At 33.0% G+C, this 20,048-nt stretch overlaps 1 protein-coding gene across 8 annotated transcripts in view; it reads right to left on the bottom strand.

Moving 5' to 3' along the window:
• ATP6V1A (ATPase H+ transporting V1 subunit A) overlaps nucleotides 1-20,048 on the bottom strand; it is a 52,361-nt gene that overhangs the window by 16,473 nt on the left and 15,840 nt on the right. For 3 of the 8 annotated variants that reach the window (XM_039843035.1, XM_039843034.1, XM_039843033.1), the window contains 8 exons: nucleotides 18,404-18,464; nucleotides 14,483-14,577; nucleotides 12,354-12,482; nucleotides 9,804-10,018; nucleotides 9,412-9,549; nucleotides 7,837-7,988; nucleotides 4,162-4,324; nucleotides 3,518-3,626 (listed from right to left, as the gene is read on the bottom strand). In XM_039843035.1, the coding sequence (XP_039698969.1) occupies nucleotides 3,518-3,626; nucleotides 4,162-4,324; nucleotides 7,837-7,988; nucleotides 9,412-9,549; nucleotides 9,804-10,018; nucleotides 12,354-12,482; nucleotides 14,483-14,567 (991 nt within the window). In that variant the 5' untranslated portion in view covers nucleotides 14,568-14,577; nucleotides 18,404-18,464. The remainder of the gene's footprint in view (nucleotides 1-3,517; nucleotides 3,627-4,161; nucleotides 4,325-7,836; nucleotides 7,989-9,411; nucleotides 9,550-9,803; nucleotides 10,019-12,353; nucleotides 12,483-14,482; nucleotides 14,578-18,403; nucleotides 18,465-20,048) is intronic. The other 5 variants (XM_039843041.1, XM_039843039.1, XM_039843038.1 and 2 more) reach the window with 3 other exon arrangements.

Below are 20,048 nucleotides of genomic sequence, written 5' to 3'. Positions count from 1 at the left end.
TATACATACATACCAAAATACCATTAACTAATTAGCTTATTTGGTTATTTTTCAAAAGTAACATGTTATTAACATGAGTAATATCTTAAATTATCCAGATCATTCTGCTATGCAGATTAGATCCTGTCTTGTAAAGTCACATATAGTAAACTACTTAGAAGAACCTAATATACAGAAAGAAGTCCTGGGTTCTAGTTTCTATTCTGTCATTAACCTTAGCGAAGTAACTTCATTTTCCAATGTGGTTTTCTAATCTGTTAAAACGGAAAAACTTCTGCTATCTACCTGTACACATCAGATTAAATGATACATATAAATATCCTCTGGAAAGTACAAAGAACTATGCTACTCTAAGACATTAGAAATGTATGGCTGTTGCTAGATTATAAGAGTCCCAAAATCTATGGCCCTAATTCCTTTATTTTACCAGTAAAAAAAAAACCAGAGGCTTATATTAAGTAAAACAAAATAGTTGCTGGAAAATTCATCACTTAACTATTTATCATAGTACATCTTTCAGAATAAAAAATATTGATTTCTGAGGCTTCCAGAAAAGGGTGTGAACAAAGTCTTTAAAAATATATTACCTATCATTATTAAGGCTTTAAAAACACAATAATTCTTATATATTTCAACCTGATAATAAAATCAGATCCTCTCTTACACAAGCATGGCTATGTTTCAAGTTTCTATGATGACATTCACTAATACTTGTGTGTTTATATTAGAAAAACTTGGTAGAAGAGACAGATACAATGAGTAAACCTCAAAGAAGTTTCACAGACCTTTTTCATAAGATCTAAAGGTATCAGTGCCTTACCAGGGGAAAAAAATAAAACCTCAGACAAAATCAAAAGATGAGCAAACTGGGAAAACGTGCAACTTGGGACAGATAAAAGACTAATTTCAAAGAGCTTTTATAAATCAGAATGAAAAACAACTACTATTCAAAGGAAAACAGAGAGAAGGTAGTTTTCAAGTGATTAATATGCACAGGAAAGATAATAGCTCACTGTTAAGAACAGACTACATAGGCACTTAATAAAGCAGGAATATTAATATATTAATTGTCAAATCTAGGTACTGGGTACATGAGTGTTCACTGTAACATTCCTTCAACTTTTGTATGTTTGATAATTATCATAAAAAGTGCTGAAAAAACTAGCATTAGTGAAGATGTGAAAAAAAAGAACTCTCACTGTTATTCCTTTTGAAGGGCTATCATAATCTAAAATCTGTATTAATAGTTGTATTTTTAGCAATTTTGCTTCTAAGAACTTACAAAAATGTACAGAGAAATGTGCACACAAAACATGCAAAGAAACAGTGTAAAAAATATGCACAAGAATGTTTTAGTAATGCAAAGTTTGTGACATCAAAAAAAAAAACAACTACCAATAATCTATGGGTCCACTAAAAGGAAACTGGTTAAATAGATTCTCACATATCCATACAAAGTGATACTGTATAGCCATTTAAAAGAAGTAGGTAGACTTTCTGTCTTAAAATAGTAGATGAACATGTCACTTTCTTCTTCTTGTCATCAAAGTAACCACCAAACAAAGAGAACAAGAAATACTGAAACACAAACTCTATCATCAAAAATTAGGGTCATATTTAGCTCTACAACAAAATAATGAGCAAAGCCACCTAAATGAGGTAAAAATCAAACAATGGTGTGGGAATGCACCAAGACTTCACCTGAGGCTACATGAACATCTCAGATTAAGCTTCTGCAAACTAGGAGATACCTCCTCAGGGGCAAAACCAAGGATCGTTTATTTGGGACACTGCAAAAGGAGTATAGGGCTAGTGCTAGAAGTTCCTTGGACCCAGTATGGCATCAAGGAGAAGCAGGGAGATTGGGACAAATAAAATGCAGGTAGCAAACTCCTCTTTTTCAGTAAGTAAAAAGTTGGCGAGGCAGGGTGGAAGACAAAGAAATCATTGTAAGTGGCCTTGCAGCTGCAAATTTTTATTGGCATGAAATAGGAACAGAGTAAAAAAGGAAAAGAGTAAAATAACTTACACAATTCCATGCCATAACAAACTTCGCAGATTATCATGAGGAATTCCTGCTACCCTGGACCATAGTAACAGTCACCCCCACCCAACTCCTGGAAAGAGTAGTAACAGTAATAATAAACACCAATATAAGAACCAACAAAAAGAAAAAAAAAACAAAACAAGAAAGTAGAAGAGTAGACTATAATGGTGGTCAAACAACCTGCCAAGGAACAGATGAAAACTATGACCACAATTAATTAATAAAAGAAAATCCTACCACATAATGCATCCTACCAAAGTAAAACCTCAAGGAACATATGGTAAGATCAGAAAAGATGTTTCATGAGCCAGCAGAATTCAAGAAAGAGCTGGAAGAAATTGAAGGTTTTATTAGAAGCAACACAAAAAAATAAACACCATTATCTTGTGAACATATGGACAAAAGGCTAAATAAAAAAGATTAGAGAGAAAATGATAAATATGAAAACAGATAAAGGAGATTCAGTATGTCTAGCTTGAAGAAGATAACCATAATGGAAGAGGAAAAGTTTCAGAAACAATTCTCAAAAATTTTCCAAAATAAAAGCATTCTCATAGATTGAAAGGGTATACTGTCGCAGGAAAAAATCATCAAAACTACCAATACTGTAATACATCCTAATAAAGTTATGAGCTTCCAAAGTCAAAGAGAAATCCCTTGGGGCAAAAAGAAAAATCACCTATTAAAGGGAAAAAAGCAGATCAGCATCAGATCTCTCATCAGCATTCAATGCCAGAATAAGATGCAAGGAAAGAAATATGATCCAAAAATTTTATACTCAGCCAAACTATTGTTAAAATTTAAAGGCAGTAGAAAAAAAATCAAACCAATAAAAAAACAAGAATTCAAGGAATATAGTTTCCATAAGACTTTCTTGAAGAAACTTCCAAATATTTTAGACAATCACAAAACAAATGGAGAAATTGTAGCCAAAGGACTGCCAGTGAGCGCTGATTTCATTTTACTATAGGTCTAAGACTAAAACAAATACTGAGTTTATGGTTATGGATCAGAATGTATTATAAGTCCTGGAAATATAGAAATAAAAGTACTAAAAGCTGGGATAAAAGTGAGAGCACAATGGAAGGTAATATATAAACATAATGATATTCTTATCTTTCATATCCAGCAGTCAAAATATACTAATTCAAAGCTGATAATTCAGGTTATAGAGATACAGGTATATTCAGAGATAGGTCAATGGTAAAAAGTATAAGGGGAAAAAAACGCAGTAGTCGAAGATATTCATTTTATAGTCATTAAAAAGACTGGGGCAACTCTATAAATATCTTATACTGATATATTCTCAAGATATAATAAGTAAAATATTTTTTAAAAACAAAGGATATGGTTGTAGGTATGGAGGTATTTTAGAATTAAAGAAAAATTCTTAGGAAAAGAAAAAGTTTGGTGCTAGTTTTCAGCTTAAGAACAGATGTTAACTGCTTTTATTCCAATTCATATACTCACCAGTATAAATGGAGGCTTCTCTGGCAGCCACAGGCATGTTGGAGGTATTGGCTACCAAAGCTGTCCTCTTCATAATTGACTCTACCTTACCATCAACTTCCATAGTGAGCTAGAGACAAACAATCTATTAGTGATTATCTAATTTCTGAATAGAACATTTGTCTCTTTTTTTTTCCACTTGTAAGTATATATTTAATCTCTCTTCTAATCAGTGTTCCCAAGGTAATATTCTCCATCCCTCCAATCTCTTCTCCCTGTCCCACTGCGCTGTAACAAAGATAGCCATTATCTCCATTTCATAAGTGATCTCCATTAATTTTTGGAAAAAGCAACATTACTACAGTAACTAGTAGATTGTATAAAACCTATGTCAAGTTCACACCTATTGACTATTTTATCTTTCTACCAAAAACTGAAAACCAGCAGACTACAAAAAGAAATTTTCAAGTGTCTGACCAAAAAATTCAAATTCCTTTCCTTGAATATACAAATTGAATTGCAAATATAATTAGAAAATTCTTTAAAAGATCTTTGACAAATGAGAGCATTGCTCCAGATCCAACACAAAGCTTTATTAATTGCCAATGAAAGTTGAATAGTGGTATTTTCTCTAGAATGTTATTTGAAGCTTTGTAAATACAGACCTCTGGGAAATCACGAAGGACTTCAGACATCTCATTTCCTCTTTCACCACATCCTACATAGATGATTACATCACTATTGGAATACTTGGATAGAGACTGTGATATCACCGTCTTTCCACATCCAAAAGCCCCAGGGATTGCAGTAGTTCCTCCCTGTACACATCTAAAGAAAGAAAACAAATGTGAATTACTTTACTTGCTAATAACTAAAAAGTAGGTAAGTTACACAGAAATATAAGTTAAAGAAAGCACTCTGAAATATTTTCATCTGTATCTATACATAAACTTACAAATATAGATATACAGATACAGATATATAATTGCTCCCCTCGTTTGTACCTATACTAGTGTTATGTTCTTTATAATTAATCATTTCTAGCACCTTTAATAGCTGAAAAGTCAAAGTATATTCCAAGAGGTACCTTAGGAAAAGAGATGCAAAAATAACAAGAAACAAAATAGTACTGATATTCCGAATGCTTATCTAAATTAGTTAATGAAAGGATAATGTAGGAATTAAAGGTAAAGTAAAAATATAAATGACTTTTAAAAGTTATCTCCTGAGGCAAAAAATAAGACCTTAAATTCACATCTTACTATAAAGGGTAATGAACAAAGACTTTGGGTAAGGTGTTAAGGCAATATCCTTATATCCACCCAACAACTATTCACAAAGTATTTCCTGGGTACTTTCCCCTGGGGGGGGAAATGTGCTTGGAGATGTCGGAAAGACAACAATAAATAAGATAACCATGTTTCTGTACTCACAGAGCTCACATTCCAGTGGGGTAAACTGCAGTCAGTTGGTGATTACAGTACTACTTAGCAGCCACTTTCAAACTTTCCCTAAAAAGTGGCAGTGGAGTGTAAAATAATCTTAATGGCAGAGGAAAGTGAATGTTGTGGTATGTCTGTGTGGGGTGAGAGGGTCTGGGCAGGAGAAAAGAAATGTAACACAAAGGGAAATTTCTTTGTAATATTGTGTTTTATCATAAAAATTCACTGAAGTATTGCATCCCTAATAACAGATTTTTCAATATAAAACTAATATGCATTAAAATCTTTTCTTCTCCAAACCTTTCAGTGACTCTGATAAATTCAGAAGGCATGTCCATTCATCCTATGGCTTTGTGTATCTCTTCAAATCACTATTAACCTGGAGAGGGGAGGTGGGACTAGGTATGCACCAGTTTGGAAGTTTAACAGGTCAGTGTGAAAAGTACTATCATAGAAAGCATCCAAGGTATTGGAGTACACAGGAAGGAATGCAAGTCTGACACTGGAATGGAGTGGGGTTAGGAAATTCTTCCTGAAAGAAGCTTAGACCTAAAAGGAAATAGAAATTAGCAGATAAAGGGAAATAACATTCCAAGCAGAGGAGACAGCATGGCCAGAGGTCCAGGGGCAAGGGGGAGCATTGCTTGAGAAATTAACAATCCTTCAGTATGCCTGAAAGATAGTGAGTGTATAAGGAAGTAGTTGGGTAGTCAAGTGGCAAGGGCCAGATATGGGTGGCTTTGTAAGGAGTTAAGGAGTGTGTATTTGTTTTAACAGCAATGAAGAGCACTTAAGGGTTTCAAGCAATACAGGGCAGAATCAGATATGTGTTTTAGATGAATCACTATGTATAATGAACAATCATTTAGAAAGAAGGCAAGACTGGATATAGGAAGTCTGATTAAATGTGATTATTGCAGGAATTAGAGTAAGATTAGGGTTATGGAGCAGGAATGAAAGATGTACATAATAAATATTTAGGGAGTAGAATAAAAAATACTCGTTCCATAATTACAGGTGAAAGCGTAAGAATGATCCTTGAGAGAAGTCACAGATTTTAGATTAGGCATTCACCGGATGGATGATAATGACAATTGTTAAGAGAAACAACAAAAAACGTTGACCAAGTGTCAAGGAAGTAAGTGGTGATTAAGATGATTATTTTAGTTTTCAACATACTGACTTTGAGGCATCCGTAGGACATTCAAAAGGAGAGGTATAATCAGAGTGTTTTCTATATGAGTCTAGAACTCAGAAGAGATCAGGGATGAAGAAACAGATTTAGGAGTCTTTATATACAGATGAATATTTAAGTCACAAAGAGTAGAGGAAGTCATCCACAGAGGGTAAGATAAACAATGACAAGAGAAGAGGCCTTAAAACAGGAAAAACTGTAAGAAATATCAAAATTAAGAGAGAAGAAACCTGCAATGGAGAATTAGAACTTGTGGATAGAAGCTAACAGGAAGAACAAAGAAAGAGGGTGTTTCAAGGAGGAAGGAGTAGAAAGAAATATCCAAAGTTATAGGAATTAAGAAAATACTAAAACTTATTTATTGAATTATCAGTATGGGAGTAACCAATGATGTTAATGAGAGAAGTTTTAACTGAGTGGTGGAGCCAAGGGCAGAGTAGTATGGTAAATCAGAGTGGGAAAAGTAGAAACGACTATTCATTCTTTCCAGAGGTATGGCTGTTAAGATAAGGAGAAAAGTAGAAGGTAGAAACAGGAAAAGAGGGTAGATTTTTTTTCATTAGATGGGAAATAAAGGTAAGATAAACGATAGAGGATGATCTCTGAGGAGACATGAGGTGGAATGAACTCCATGAAAAGAAGGGATGAATGGGAATGTATGATAAGTCAGCTGGGTGGCAGGAAACCGAAGGAGTTCCAACTCTGATGGCCTCTAACTTCTCTATGAAGGGTCTAGCATGAATGTTGTTGAGAATGAAGGAGAAAGAAGAGTGGAGTTAAATATCTGAGAAGAGTGGAGAGGTTTCAGACAGGAGAGCAGGAGAATGATAATTAGGGAAATGCAGGACTGCTATGCAGTAGTGAGATATCAACTTGCACTGATTATTTTCTTTTCTTAGCAGCCTTGTGTGGACTTGGGAGAAGGAGATAACCGAACTGATTCATAGTTGGGATTCTTCCAGGTGGGTGCGGCAGAAGACAAAGGAAAAAGAACATTTAGTATACTGGCAAACATTTGTAAAAGTGATAGACTATTCAGTTTAATCTGGATAAAGAAAAAAGAGGTGCTGATTAATAAGAATGAGAGAGTAATAGAACAATTCAAAGAGTAGGTGTGAAGGATAAAAGGTTGAAGGGTAAGTGGGATGTATATGGGTTTAGTCATCAGAGGTTGAGGGAGTTACTGTATCATATCTTCAGTCTCTTCTGTGAATTAAATGAAGTCATTTGTTGAAAGTAAAGCAGTATATGGTAAAACCTGAGATTTAAAGAGAAAGGAGGTTTTTGAAGAAAATGGCAAAGAGCAGACTACAAATTAAGAGAGATTGCTAGGCAATATAGAGAGCCCAGTTTATTTTAGAAATCATTAGTTTAAAGTAACACCAATCTATGAATACTAGGATAATTTAAGAAAAATAGTTATATTGTTTTGGCAAAGATTTTTTTCTGGAAAGGTCCCCCACCCCAGAAAGTTTTAGAAGTAATGTTTGCTTTTCGCAACTGTGAAAAAAAACAAGTCTTCTTCAATGGTTTGATTCTATAATAAATACTGGCAATATACATATTTAACTAATTCACTATTACTTCTCTAGATAAAATTAATTATAGGATTAACATATAAAATCTTTATCTATAAAAAGCAAAACAATAAGCACATATAATAATTCTGAGGGAAAACTGTGTGGGACGCAGCTCAAACTTACGGAAAAAGGGCATCGAGGACTCTCTGGCCAGTCAACAAAGGATGATTAGCCGGCAGCTTCTCAGTGACAGGCCGAACTTGACGTACAGGCCATATTTGGACCATGCTGAACTTCTCCTTTATACCTTCAAATTCAAGTTCCAAGACAACATCCTATGAAAATACACCAGGATTTTAAGAATAGTCAAATTTATGAACATCTACTCTTCAAAGTAACCGTAGATTCTTCTTGGAGATAGGAAGATGGTACATGAAGTGGGGAGGGAGGTAATACTTTTTACTGTAAACTTTTATATTCAGTCCTAATTTTTTAAATCGGGTATGCTTATTATTGTTCTAATGGTTAAAAACAGTTTAGGAGTTTTTGAGAAAGAGATATCTCAAGTAATAGAACAGTTAAATAAATTATGTGGATATACATAAGAAGTCTTGAAAGATATTCCTGGGACTGGGGAAGGGGAAAATGAACGTTTTCATGATTTACTTTCTATTCTTTATTTACCGTATTATAATGCTCTTATACTGCTTTAATAAAAAATACATATCTATTAAAGAACTTTAAACTATTTAATAAAATTAAATTAAATATTTTTAAATATTTATAAAAGCAAAAAGATAATTAGTACTCTACCATTTATGAACTCTGAAATGGTTTCAATTATTTATAAATAATCCTAAAGTCCATAGACTATAGAAATCTGTAATTGTGTTGATACATGAACCACTTCAGAGTAGTTCTTTCATGTAAGAGTGAATGAGTCTCCAAGCCAGTGAATAAGGCTAGCTGACTATCCAGAATTCCAATGTTAACTCTTTTGTTCCCTATATGTTATAGCATACAGACTTATAGTTATGAAATAATTACAAAATTACCTTTTATTGGGAAAATACAACGGTCTTCTAATAGTTCTCTTTATACTCTAAGAGTATTATGAACTTAGTACATTTGATATAATTATCAATAATATTAAAGAACTAAGTTTGAAATGGCTCACCCAGAACAAGAATTCATATACTCCATTATGCAACTAATTAATGTGACTATAGATTGACATTAAAATCCAAGTTTTTTCTACGCCTGAAGAATCAGGGCTTTAAATAATGTAGTATAACTGAAAAAGGTAGGAAAATGTTATATTAGATATCTCTCTCTTAAAAAAGAAACATTATTCTTTCTTATTCACCTTCACCTAATAAGCCACCCCCATAATATAATGATGTAACGTACAGCACAGGGAATATGTCAATGTCAAAAACTTTGCACGATGGCAGATGGTCATTGGACTTATGGTGATCACATTGAAAGGTACATAAATGTTGAATCACTATGTTGTACACCTGAAACTAATATAATATTGTATGCCAACTATACGTTAATTAAAAAATTTACAAAAAGAAACCATATATTTTTGTATTCCCAAGCCCAAGTTAAAAACCTAAATAAAAAAATTATGGGAATTACTTAAAACCTACACTTTAAATAACAATTCTATAACTATTTAGGGCACTAAAACTGGGCAACTAGCAATATAATAAGTGGGGCCACTCAGTGAGATAAAGTTTATATGATACTTACGGAGGTATCGTAATTTCCAGGTGGAGCGATATACGTTACGGTTCCTCTGTTTCGTGGGGGTAACATGATTTTGTGTCTGATGAGAGAATTCTCATTGACAATTCCATAAATATCTCCACCAGTGATGTGACTACCAACCTAGAGAACAAATGCATTTTCTGTTTAATGTTCAAATAAACATCAAGTAGACTTACCTTGCTATTATTTAAATCATCTGCCTCACTTATCAATAAAACATATTAGTTCTATAATCCCCCTATTGGATTAAAAGAAAAATTTAAACTATGTTTCTGTGGTCTATTTTTATTTGTACTAAGAAAACAAAATAGTTCACTAAATATCCATTTTACAGTCTTTCACCAACTTTAGAAATTTTGGTTATAAAGACATACCCGTAGATTTTTGCAGGGTGTAAAATCCCATTTGATATCTCTGCTAAGAGCAGACACATTTACTCCTCGGGGAATGTAGATACTTTGAGTCTGACTGCTGATATCGGACAAAGGTCTTTGAATACCATCAAAAATGGCTCCCATAATGCCAGGACCAAGCTCTACTGAAAGGGGTTTACCAGTGCGGAGTACAGGATCTCCGACAGACACACCAGCTAGAAACAGTAGTTGAGGAAAACTCACTATGAAAGTTTAGTGATACTATAAAAAGGAAATATCACCATTTAACAAGAAATGATACTTAAAGGAGCTAACGTAGAGATTCTCAAACTTTCTTGGTTCACATCTTTAGTGTTTTAGCAACTTTTTCATAGTGACCTGTGACAAAATACATATCTAATATTTCCATTTATTAAATAGTTATGTCCACACAATTTAATATATGTCCAAACAACTGAGCAGCACTTAGAAAGAAAAATATACATAAATAGAAAGAGAAAATACTGTAATTTCATTCTTAAATAACCTCAATTCTTACGAATGGGATATATGAGTGTGTCAGGCCCTGTACAATTTTCAAACCTTGGAATGAGATTAAATACCTGATCCATATTCATTTTTGCATAATAGTTGCTTTTTACCTTAGTAATTACCAAAAACTCAGCTTTGTGAAGAATGACATCATCGACAAGAATATAGTGCAGCCGAGTGTAACAAAACTGTTTATTATTTCAAGCTACTAGTTCACATGGTGTCTGACAAGATGTCTAAAATTCTGTGTTAACCTCAAAAATTTTAAATATTCTGGGATACCACATGAGTTTGCTGCAGCTGCCTAGAGTGCTTTGGTGGACAGTTTGGGAAACCATAGAGCTAAAAATAGAAGCAAAAGCCTCTCCTTAATACATTGTTTCAGCTATACTACTAAAGAATATCGGTCTCCCAAAAAGGATTTTAGAACCTAACAAAAACTAAAAATCTTAAGAATTAAGAAGTGGTTTTGAAAAAGAAAGAATAAAACCTGCAAATAAGCATACTGAATCCTCCTTGCTCTCATTTACTTGTTGATAGGAGTAAAATCAGTACAACTTTTATTGACAGCAATTTAGCAATATTAAAATGTGTAAACCTTGATCCAAAAATCCAACTTCTGTGAATTCACACTATAGTTACATTGTAACACTGTTTATAACAGTAAAAGACTAGAAACAACCAAAATTTCTATCCTTAAGAGATTGATTAATAAATTGTGGTATATTCATATAACAGAATTCTATGTAGCTGTAAAAAAGGAATAGAAGCTTCTATGAATTGCTCTAGCAAGATCTCCAAAATATATTTTCATTCCTAATATTTATGAAAATTTTCAAATCTAAAGCAAAGTTAAAAGAATTTTACAGTGAATTCTATCTCTAACCAGCTAGATTCCCCTACTAACATTTTACTATGCTTGTATCTATCTATTTTCCACAATACATTTATTTATAAGTGAAAAAAGCAAGGGAAAAAATGAATATAATATGCTATCTTTTAGGGAAAAAAAGGAAGAAAAATACATATTTATATTGGTTTACATAGACAATTAACTAGAAGGTTGTACAATAAAAGGAACTAATAAAAGTAGCTGCATGCACGTGTGTATGTGTTTTGAAAACTGGCCAGATACAGGATGACAAAGGCAGGGAGGGTTGTCACTGTATACATGTTCATTTGTTTATTTTAAATCTTCAAACCACATAAAAGATTAAATAAAAGACAAAGCTAACAGAAAAAAGATTCTTTTGACTAGTTGTGATTTCGTAGCTACAAAAACTTCTAATTTTATTTAAATTTTTCACATTTTGAATTAGCACCCCAGTGCTCGGATACAGAACAGTTAGTTCAGTTACTGGCAAACATGTTTTTAGTATGGTGAAAAAGTTGTACCAAATAAATCTTAAATAGCCAAAGAATCAATGCTTATCCTGAAAACCAATCTAAGGAAAATATATGAAGCAAAAAAAAAAAAAGTGGTTTCTCTTCACAAGGCTTAACCAGTTTTTTTATTTTTTAATAAAAAGTTGGAAATAAATTCTGTTTAAAAGCCAAAATTATGGTAACCAAACAAATAGTAAAGATTCCCTAGTGTTAAAGCTGTAATGTAACACGCAACCAAGCACTATTTATTAGAATAAAGATAGAGAATGGTGGCTGGTTTATTTATGGATTTACTATTTTAACCAGCAATCATGATTGGAGAATTTTAACCATACAAATTGATGGCGTTATCCTGTTTATGGTTTCTTCTACAATATGTCTCCCTCTAATTGGTAACCCCCTTTAGTCTGTGAACTATTGAAATATTAAGAGTAATGAAAGTTCAGAACATAATTTTTAAGAAGTGCACTAATTCCTAGTACTTTTCTTTAATATACTCCTGTATAAATCAGATTTCTAAATACCAACATTTCCTGTCTCTGATACCACTGGTTGTTGTTGCTTCTACCTTTGCCATATATCCTTAAATTTTGGCTTGTAGAAAGTGGTAAGAAATTGAATCAAAAAGGATACAGGTTTCTTCATACACTTGGATAGTAGCCATATCCCCCTCCAATCGGATAATCTCTCCAACTAACTCGCTGTGGCCCACTCTCACCAGCTCATACATAGCTGCACCTGCCATGTCACAGGCGGTAACGACTGAAAAGAACAAATGAGTATTTTGATGACTTAAGACGCTGTGAATAATTATAATTAAAACATCCAATAAATCCAATAATACAGCTCTTATAAATTCATAAGAAAAATAAAATACCCACTATGGAACATATAGTTTCATGAAAAGATGCATTTTTTAGCATATGATATAGAAAAAAACAAAATAAATATATTAGGCCAAAGATTATTCATTTATTTATATAATATATTCATAACAATCCACAATGCTAATACAGGTTTTGATCAATCTAGATTGCTATAATACATGAAATGATGGGTTTGGGGACAATAAAAAGAAAAACAATTTTAAAACTAAATTTGAACAGAAGCTTTAGCTAATAGCAGGGTAAACTGCCACACAATTATCAGTCTGCGGTGTTATCACCATTCTTTTGAGAGAAATATCTAAAACAACATCTTTACCCTTTCTAATACTTTATACCAGTGGCTCTTAAAACTCTTCTGGAACATGGACCCTTTTCATAAACTAATGATAGCCCTACCTAGCACAATTTACATACGCATCTACAAAATTTTTTTCATAGATATGTTTATACTCAGTTACTACCACTAGGTAGAGTCCTAAGAATCTCTATTTCTTATAAATTCCGAACCAGAATTTGTACTTACTGTTTTGGACCATGTTGTCTAGTAAGCAAAAATTACTTTTTGGTCAGGGAAGGAAGGTTGCACATTTTCAGATATGAATAGGAATAAATTTATTTTTAATATTAAGCCTTCTGATATAACTGATCAGAACTATGTATTAGGTAATATTTAAGTGAAAACTATTAAAGTATTAAAATTTCATTAACTTGTGTTAGAACAATGAAGATTTATTAACTCCATAAATATTTACCTCTATACCTACTGTAGGAGAATTAAGATACTTATAATATACAGAGATAACTAAAATTTTAAATTGCATTTCATAAACCTAAAAGTATCTCATTTCTTTATTATCTTATTAAGCACTTAAGAATTATAAATAGGTTCCAGGAACAGTTTACTACAAGTTTCAGAAAAATATTTTTACCTAAACTCTTTTGATGATATGCTTTTGCCTTTTCTCTAAAAGTTCTTATGTGTAGCCTGTCTTTCCTAAAAACTCTTATGATCATCAAAGGGAAAATTGTTTCTCTGTATGGCAAAAAAGATTAAAAATAGTGAAATGTATTATTTGCCAATGAGTTCAAGCTCAAACACCAAGTTCTAAGTGGTAGAAGCTTCTTGGGGAGAAATAAGAGGCATAGTGGCTGACAGTCTTCATTTGTGCAAACATCAAAAAGGGTCAGTACCTTCACTCTGATTAGAACAAGAAAAAGACTATAGCATAAGGTTCACAAAAAGATGTAAGAAAAAAATGAATTTCCACTAAGGATTATAAATCAATGAGCAGGTTTTACTTAAGAAAACTGTGATTCGCATTTTGCAGTAGTTATACGAAATAACAAAATGAATACTAGAATGAGATTTATTATTTAAAATACAGTGTCCCAAATTTTGGCAAAATGAACATAAATTTTAAAACTGCTTTCCATTATCATTGTCATGTCATTAGACTTCTTTCTCATAGGTAGATGTTTATGTGATAGCTGAAATACACATTCAGAAAGATTTATATATGTAAAGAGCCAATGTTGATATTGCCGAGAAGTGCTCTGAAAACATTATTAAAGCTCAAACCAAATTATCATATTTACTGAATGCTTATAATCTGCAAGGTATTACATACTAAAAAGCTATAAAGGTTATAGCCTTTTAACCACAGATTTAATTTAAAAAAAATAGGTAAAACTCTGAACAGTGATTATACATTTACACAGTAAACAGGGTATCACAAATTTAGCAGTTATGAAATCTTTTGAGGACAAAATTTATGTAGGTGAACAGAAACTTGTGTATTTCTATCTAAAACACCTTAAAAAGACATTAATTGAAGTTAGGAATCTTTACCATTGAGATTATTATATATTACTTACCAGGTCCTGAGACCCCATGCACATAACCAAATGTGCTTTCTTTATCTTCATCGAGTATTTTGGGTAGCTTAGAGAAATCCATCATGTTAATTTACCTATGATACAAAAAACTAAGTTATAATTACAAACCCTAAAGCAAAAGAACCAATATAGGTAGTCAACTTTCATCTTTGGTGTATTCTTGAGTTATTACTACTTCTTCAATGTAAAATATAATATAAAATTCTTAAAATTCGATTAAATGTACCTCATTCATGAATGCTCTACAGTTATTAATTTTCAGAATTATATATCCCTATGAAAAGTATTTCAAAGAAAATACCAAAGAGTGTAACAATGTGAAGTCTTTCCAATAGCTTATCCAGGCCTACATCTTGCCCTGTCTCCCATTATCTCTCTGACCTCTCCAATTACTTCTCCCCTTAATCATTCTGCGTGTATACACTCTGTATATACCCACTGAACTCTTTGCTATTTCTCAAAAACTCCCTCTGCCTGGAGTACTCGTCTCACAGATATCTGTTCCTATACTTCCTTCAAGTCTTTACTCAAATGTCCCCTCCAAGAAGCTTCTCTACCCATCTATTTAAAATTACAACATACCTCCCTCCTTTACTGCTTTACTTTTCACCATCTAACAAATGATATCCTACATTTAATTTTTTTAATGTATTACCCAACTTTAAAATTTTTGTGGAAGCAGCCCTTCCCTTTTTTTTTTTTAGCAGAACATAGAAGAGTTTAAGCAATTCGGTTCAACCTCTTTTCTCTACAGATGTGCAATCTGAAAAACCCAAAGAATGAACTACTCAGTTCAAATAGAAAATCAGTGGCAGATTCCAAAATAGAAAGTTTATTTTTGACTACTGGTCTAACTTAATAATTATCGACTTAATAATGGAGATGAAATACATGTATATATAAAAAGTAATGTCCCCCAAACAATTAAAGATTAAAACCATATAGAGGTATAGGAAACCTTACAAGTGAGTTGAATATGATCTAAAGGCCAGGAAAAGTACCAAGAATTTAAAGATGGTATTGGTAGTACGATAGAGACTATCATCAGGTTGGTAGTTTACTGATAAAGATGAAAGTAGGGTGTAAGTAATTAGAAATAATGGAACTACACTGAAAAGAAAAAATAAACCAGATACTACAGTCACAAATATCACAAAAAGGACATAAGAACTTGGGGGTCCTCAGTAAGAAAATTAAATTAGAAGAAAGGCAGGTGAGCGAGGAAGTAAGGAAAAGGGGAAACAAGTTTACAAGGATTTTCAGCTTCCAATTAAGCAGGTATGGTACTGCGAAAGACTGGATTATAAAGAGATGGAACAAGTTTTTTTAGAAACTACTTGGATAATAGAGAAAAAATACAAAGTTTAGAGAAAAAAATTAATTTGAGAAATGGCTTGAGCAAAGTCTTCAAAGTAGTAAACTAGGAGATGAAGTCAAATTTTAATCTTCAGAAAATCAAAGATTTTTAAAGTCAGAAGAGAACATGATAATCATACAGAATAATTTCCTCTCCAAATACGGGTATTTCCTCCATGACATTCATGATACATGGTCATCTGCTTATTAAAGTGGAAACGGCATGACATCTTGAGTCAGCAAACTTAGGACACATCCTGATTCTACCAGTGACACGCTACAGAAGATCTTGGACAAATCAACATCTCTTTATATGTTCATTTGAAAAATAGAAATAATGCTACCACCTACCCCAGAGTTGTGATTAAATTACAAATTTGTTAAAAATGTTCCTTGCAAAATGTAAAAAAATTTCATCAGTAATACTATGATTTAAATAGGGCCTCAATTTTGAAAAACCCATTCTATTTTTAGAACTCTCCTCTTAGAGAATTGTAACTAATCTAAATTACCTTCCCAACTTCTATCTATCCTCTGGCCTTGTTTCTTTCAAATACTGAAGCCATGGATTACATTCCTTTTCCAAGCAAATTATCTTTAGTGCTTTCAACTGTCCCTCAAAACATAATCTATTTTCAGATCCTTTACTCCCAAGGCTACCCTTTGCTGGAAGTATTTCATGATGTCAATGTTTCTTTTAAATTGGAGCACACAAAATAAAAACAGTATTCTAGATGTTATATGAGTAAGTATTGACGAGTACCACTTCACTTGTGGATGCTTCTTTATATTGAGATACAGAAACCAAGGCTTTAAGTCAGACAGAGGGAGTTTGAATTTATAAATTGTGCCCTTGGGCAAATCAAATTCTTTCAACCTTACAGTTGCATCTGTAAAATCTAATGGGGTTGTTGTTAGGCGCCTAACAGAAAAGTAATTCTGATGACTAACATTACTCCATTAATGCAAGCTAAGATTGCCTAATTTCTAAAAAGTATCTAATGTATTCTTATTGTCTTGTTAATTAAACCAAAACTAGTCACTTGTCTAGTTTTTTTCTTAGCTATTATGTATATTTTACCATAACTTTATTTTCTAAAACTAATTTTTTTTTTTTTAACATCGATGATGTACCAGTTGCTGTATTATAGGTGAAAATATAATGGAGTAAGATATAATCTCTCCCTCAAGGAGCTTCTGGCCTTGTGGGATAAAAAGACAAACTGGCAGTTACAATAATGTGACATATGTATCTTCACAAAGCAGCGCAGGATGCTTTGGAAGAGCAGAAAGCACAGGCATCTAACCTAGACTCGGGCAGGATTGAAGTGACTTAGAGGAGGCTAAGTTAAGACTTGAACGATGAACAAGGAAGCAATAGAGTTTTACAGTAGATCTTCCTTACAGATGGTTCAAATCTCCTAGGGTTCATGAAGGTGTTCTAGAGAGTTCATGAGTCAATAATGGTGTCTTCACTGATTTTTTAATATTAAGTATTTACATACTTTACTTTTAAAACAACAGCAAGCACCTCCAAATATATGAGCAATGATTAGTGGAAATCAAATGAATTTGTTCATGATTCAGCTGCCTTGTGGGTTTATCACTCAGCTGGATTATTCTAGTCACCATGAAAACTGATGATTCTTTAATTTTTAATTTTTTTTTTTTGTTTTTAGGCATATATAGTTTAATTCATGCCAAAGACAGTATTAGAAACAGTGACATCAAACTAATAAAACAATCAAGGGCCTAAGTGATAATTCTACAGATTTACTACTTAGAGATGCTTTTTACCAGGTTCATAAATTTGCATTCATCTGATTAATATTCTTATACAGGTGACACCTGAACAACATGGGAGTAGGAACATTGACCCCCATGCAGTTGAAAATCCCCATATAACTTTTGACTCACCCAAAACTTAACCACTAATAGCCTACAACCAACAACAAAGAGTCGATTAACACGTTTTGTATGTTATATGTACAAAACAATAAAGTAAGCTACAGAAAAGAAAATGTTATTAAGAAATCATAAGGAAGAGAAAATACATTTACAGTACCTATATGTATTCACTGAAAAAAAAAATCATGTATAAGTGGACAAGCACAGTTCAAACCCATGTTATTAAAGGTTCAACTGCATATAAAATCACAATTTTACTTTGTAAAAAGCTAGTGTTAAGAGGAGAAAAATATGATGATTATGAGTAACAGCTTTTTGTACTCTGTTATATGCAGAGAAGTGGTTGCAAATACATCCTCAAATCAGCTTTTAACCCACCTTTCAGGATAAAATGAAGTTATGAAAACATCGTTTTTAAATATAAAATGAAGTTCTTTTGTACACTTTTGATATTGCAACAGTTAAATTTTAATCTCAGCTCCAGCAAGACGAACCTATACACTGTGACCCTGCCTGAAATGTTTTTCCTCACTCCCATGAAAGTCTCCTTCCTCCCACTGCCAACCTCAATTCTCTTACTCTGCTTTTCTTCATATACTTATAACTACCTGAAAGAATGTATTCTTTTTAACTTACTTGTTTACTGTCTGTATCACTCCACAGAATGCAAGTTTCATGAAGGCAAAGAAAACAGTGCCTGGGCAAAGAAAACAAGGACTCAGTGAATAGTTACTGAATAATGCCAGACATCCCTAATGCTACTTCCATTTAACAAATAGAGAAACTAAAGAATGGAGATTTTAGTAACTTGGCGCAAGATCACAAAACTTGCAAGCAATAAAAGTGGGATTTAAACCTAGACAGTCTGACTCCGATGCGAACTACTAGGCTGCTTCCTATAGCCTACAGCTAAACAACCCTATAAGGTACAAAGGACAACAGTCTCTGCCTCAAGGCAGCAGTTTTATCAAATTAGATGAGTGGAGATGCTGCACCCAGATTCCCCTTCCTAGAAGGACAGGGAAGTGTGGATAGCCCACAGCTGTGAGCCCTTCAGGGTAGGTTTCAGAAGCAGAGAGCTGCCTAGCTGCATCCACACCCTTCATAGGGCAATCTCTTAATACATCAAACTCTTTCTTGGCATCTGCTTCCAGAGAACCCAAAATACTCAAATAAAAACATACTGAGCAATTACTCCCAGAATAACTGAAACTTAATTGAATAATTGAACCCCTACAATTTAGGCCTGTTTTCTTAGTTGTAGTAATTAGCTATTTTGTGAAATGGGAAAAGAAATACAAAAGTGGGTTTAGAAAACAGGGCATTTAGAATAGTGCTGAGGCTAAAATCAAGCAACTGACACAGAAGTCAGATCCCCATATAACCAAAGCCTTAGTTTCTATAAGGAATTTGCTCCTCATCCTTCATATCTTAGCGGGAGCCCATCATTGGTAGTTATAGGAAAAGAAGTCCCAACTCCTAAGAGTTTATTTAACTTCTAAAGTACTACTTTCTGATGGAATTGGAAATATGTTTTCTTAGGTCCAGGAGTTTCCAACTGCTTAACAGTTAAACACTTAGAGAAATTTCAATAATTGGTCCAAGGTAATAGGCTCTCTGAATATTAAAATCTACAGTTCCTACAGCACTGATATAAGGGTTCCTACTGTACTTCTAAAACTTTTCATCAAAGAACTCCAATTGTAGAAAAACAAGTAAAAACTGAATGAATAAATAACCTCCCCACACCCTTCTCCCCAGAATCTTGACCGAGAATAGGATGTTATAGCAATCTACTGTAAGCAGGGAAATTTCTTTGTATGTTCTTCTTTATTCTCTTAAATCCAAACAAGTTCTGCACTCCATTTCATCATATACAAAATCTGTTTCATAAGAAAAATATGAAAGTGCTTCCTCACCACAGATAAAATAAAAATGATTTATTAGGTAGACATTATATTGTCTTAACCAATGAACTGGGCTAAGTATATAGCAGTTTGATAAGCATAGGCACCATAATAATTTGTACCCATCAACCACCCTTTGTTGTTATCTATGAAAACAGTGCAAATAAAAATACCGCACTAAAATCTTCTGCTTCACTCTTAAATGCTTATGCCTCTATATGAAAAAGCACAAGCTTTTAAAGATATAAAGCAACCTCCCAAAACATTTTAACTTGCAATAGCAAATTATAGTGCAAGTTAAATACTGAAAGTTAATCTTAAACCTAACCTAATCCATAAGGTTCCAAACTATCATGTGATTTAAAGCGAAATAA

Source organism: Pteropus medius, unplaced genomic scaffold (genome assembly GCF_902729225.1).
Source record: "Pteropus medius unplaced genomic scaffold, Ma_sr-lr_union100, whole genome shotgun sequence".
NCBI lineage: Eukaryota > Metazoa > Chordata > Mammalia > Chiroptera > Pteropodidae > Pteropus > Pteropus medius.
This window is presented reverse-complemented; position numbering and strand designations above follow the sequence as displayed.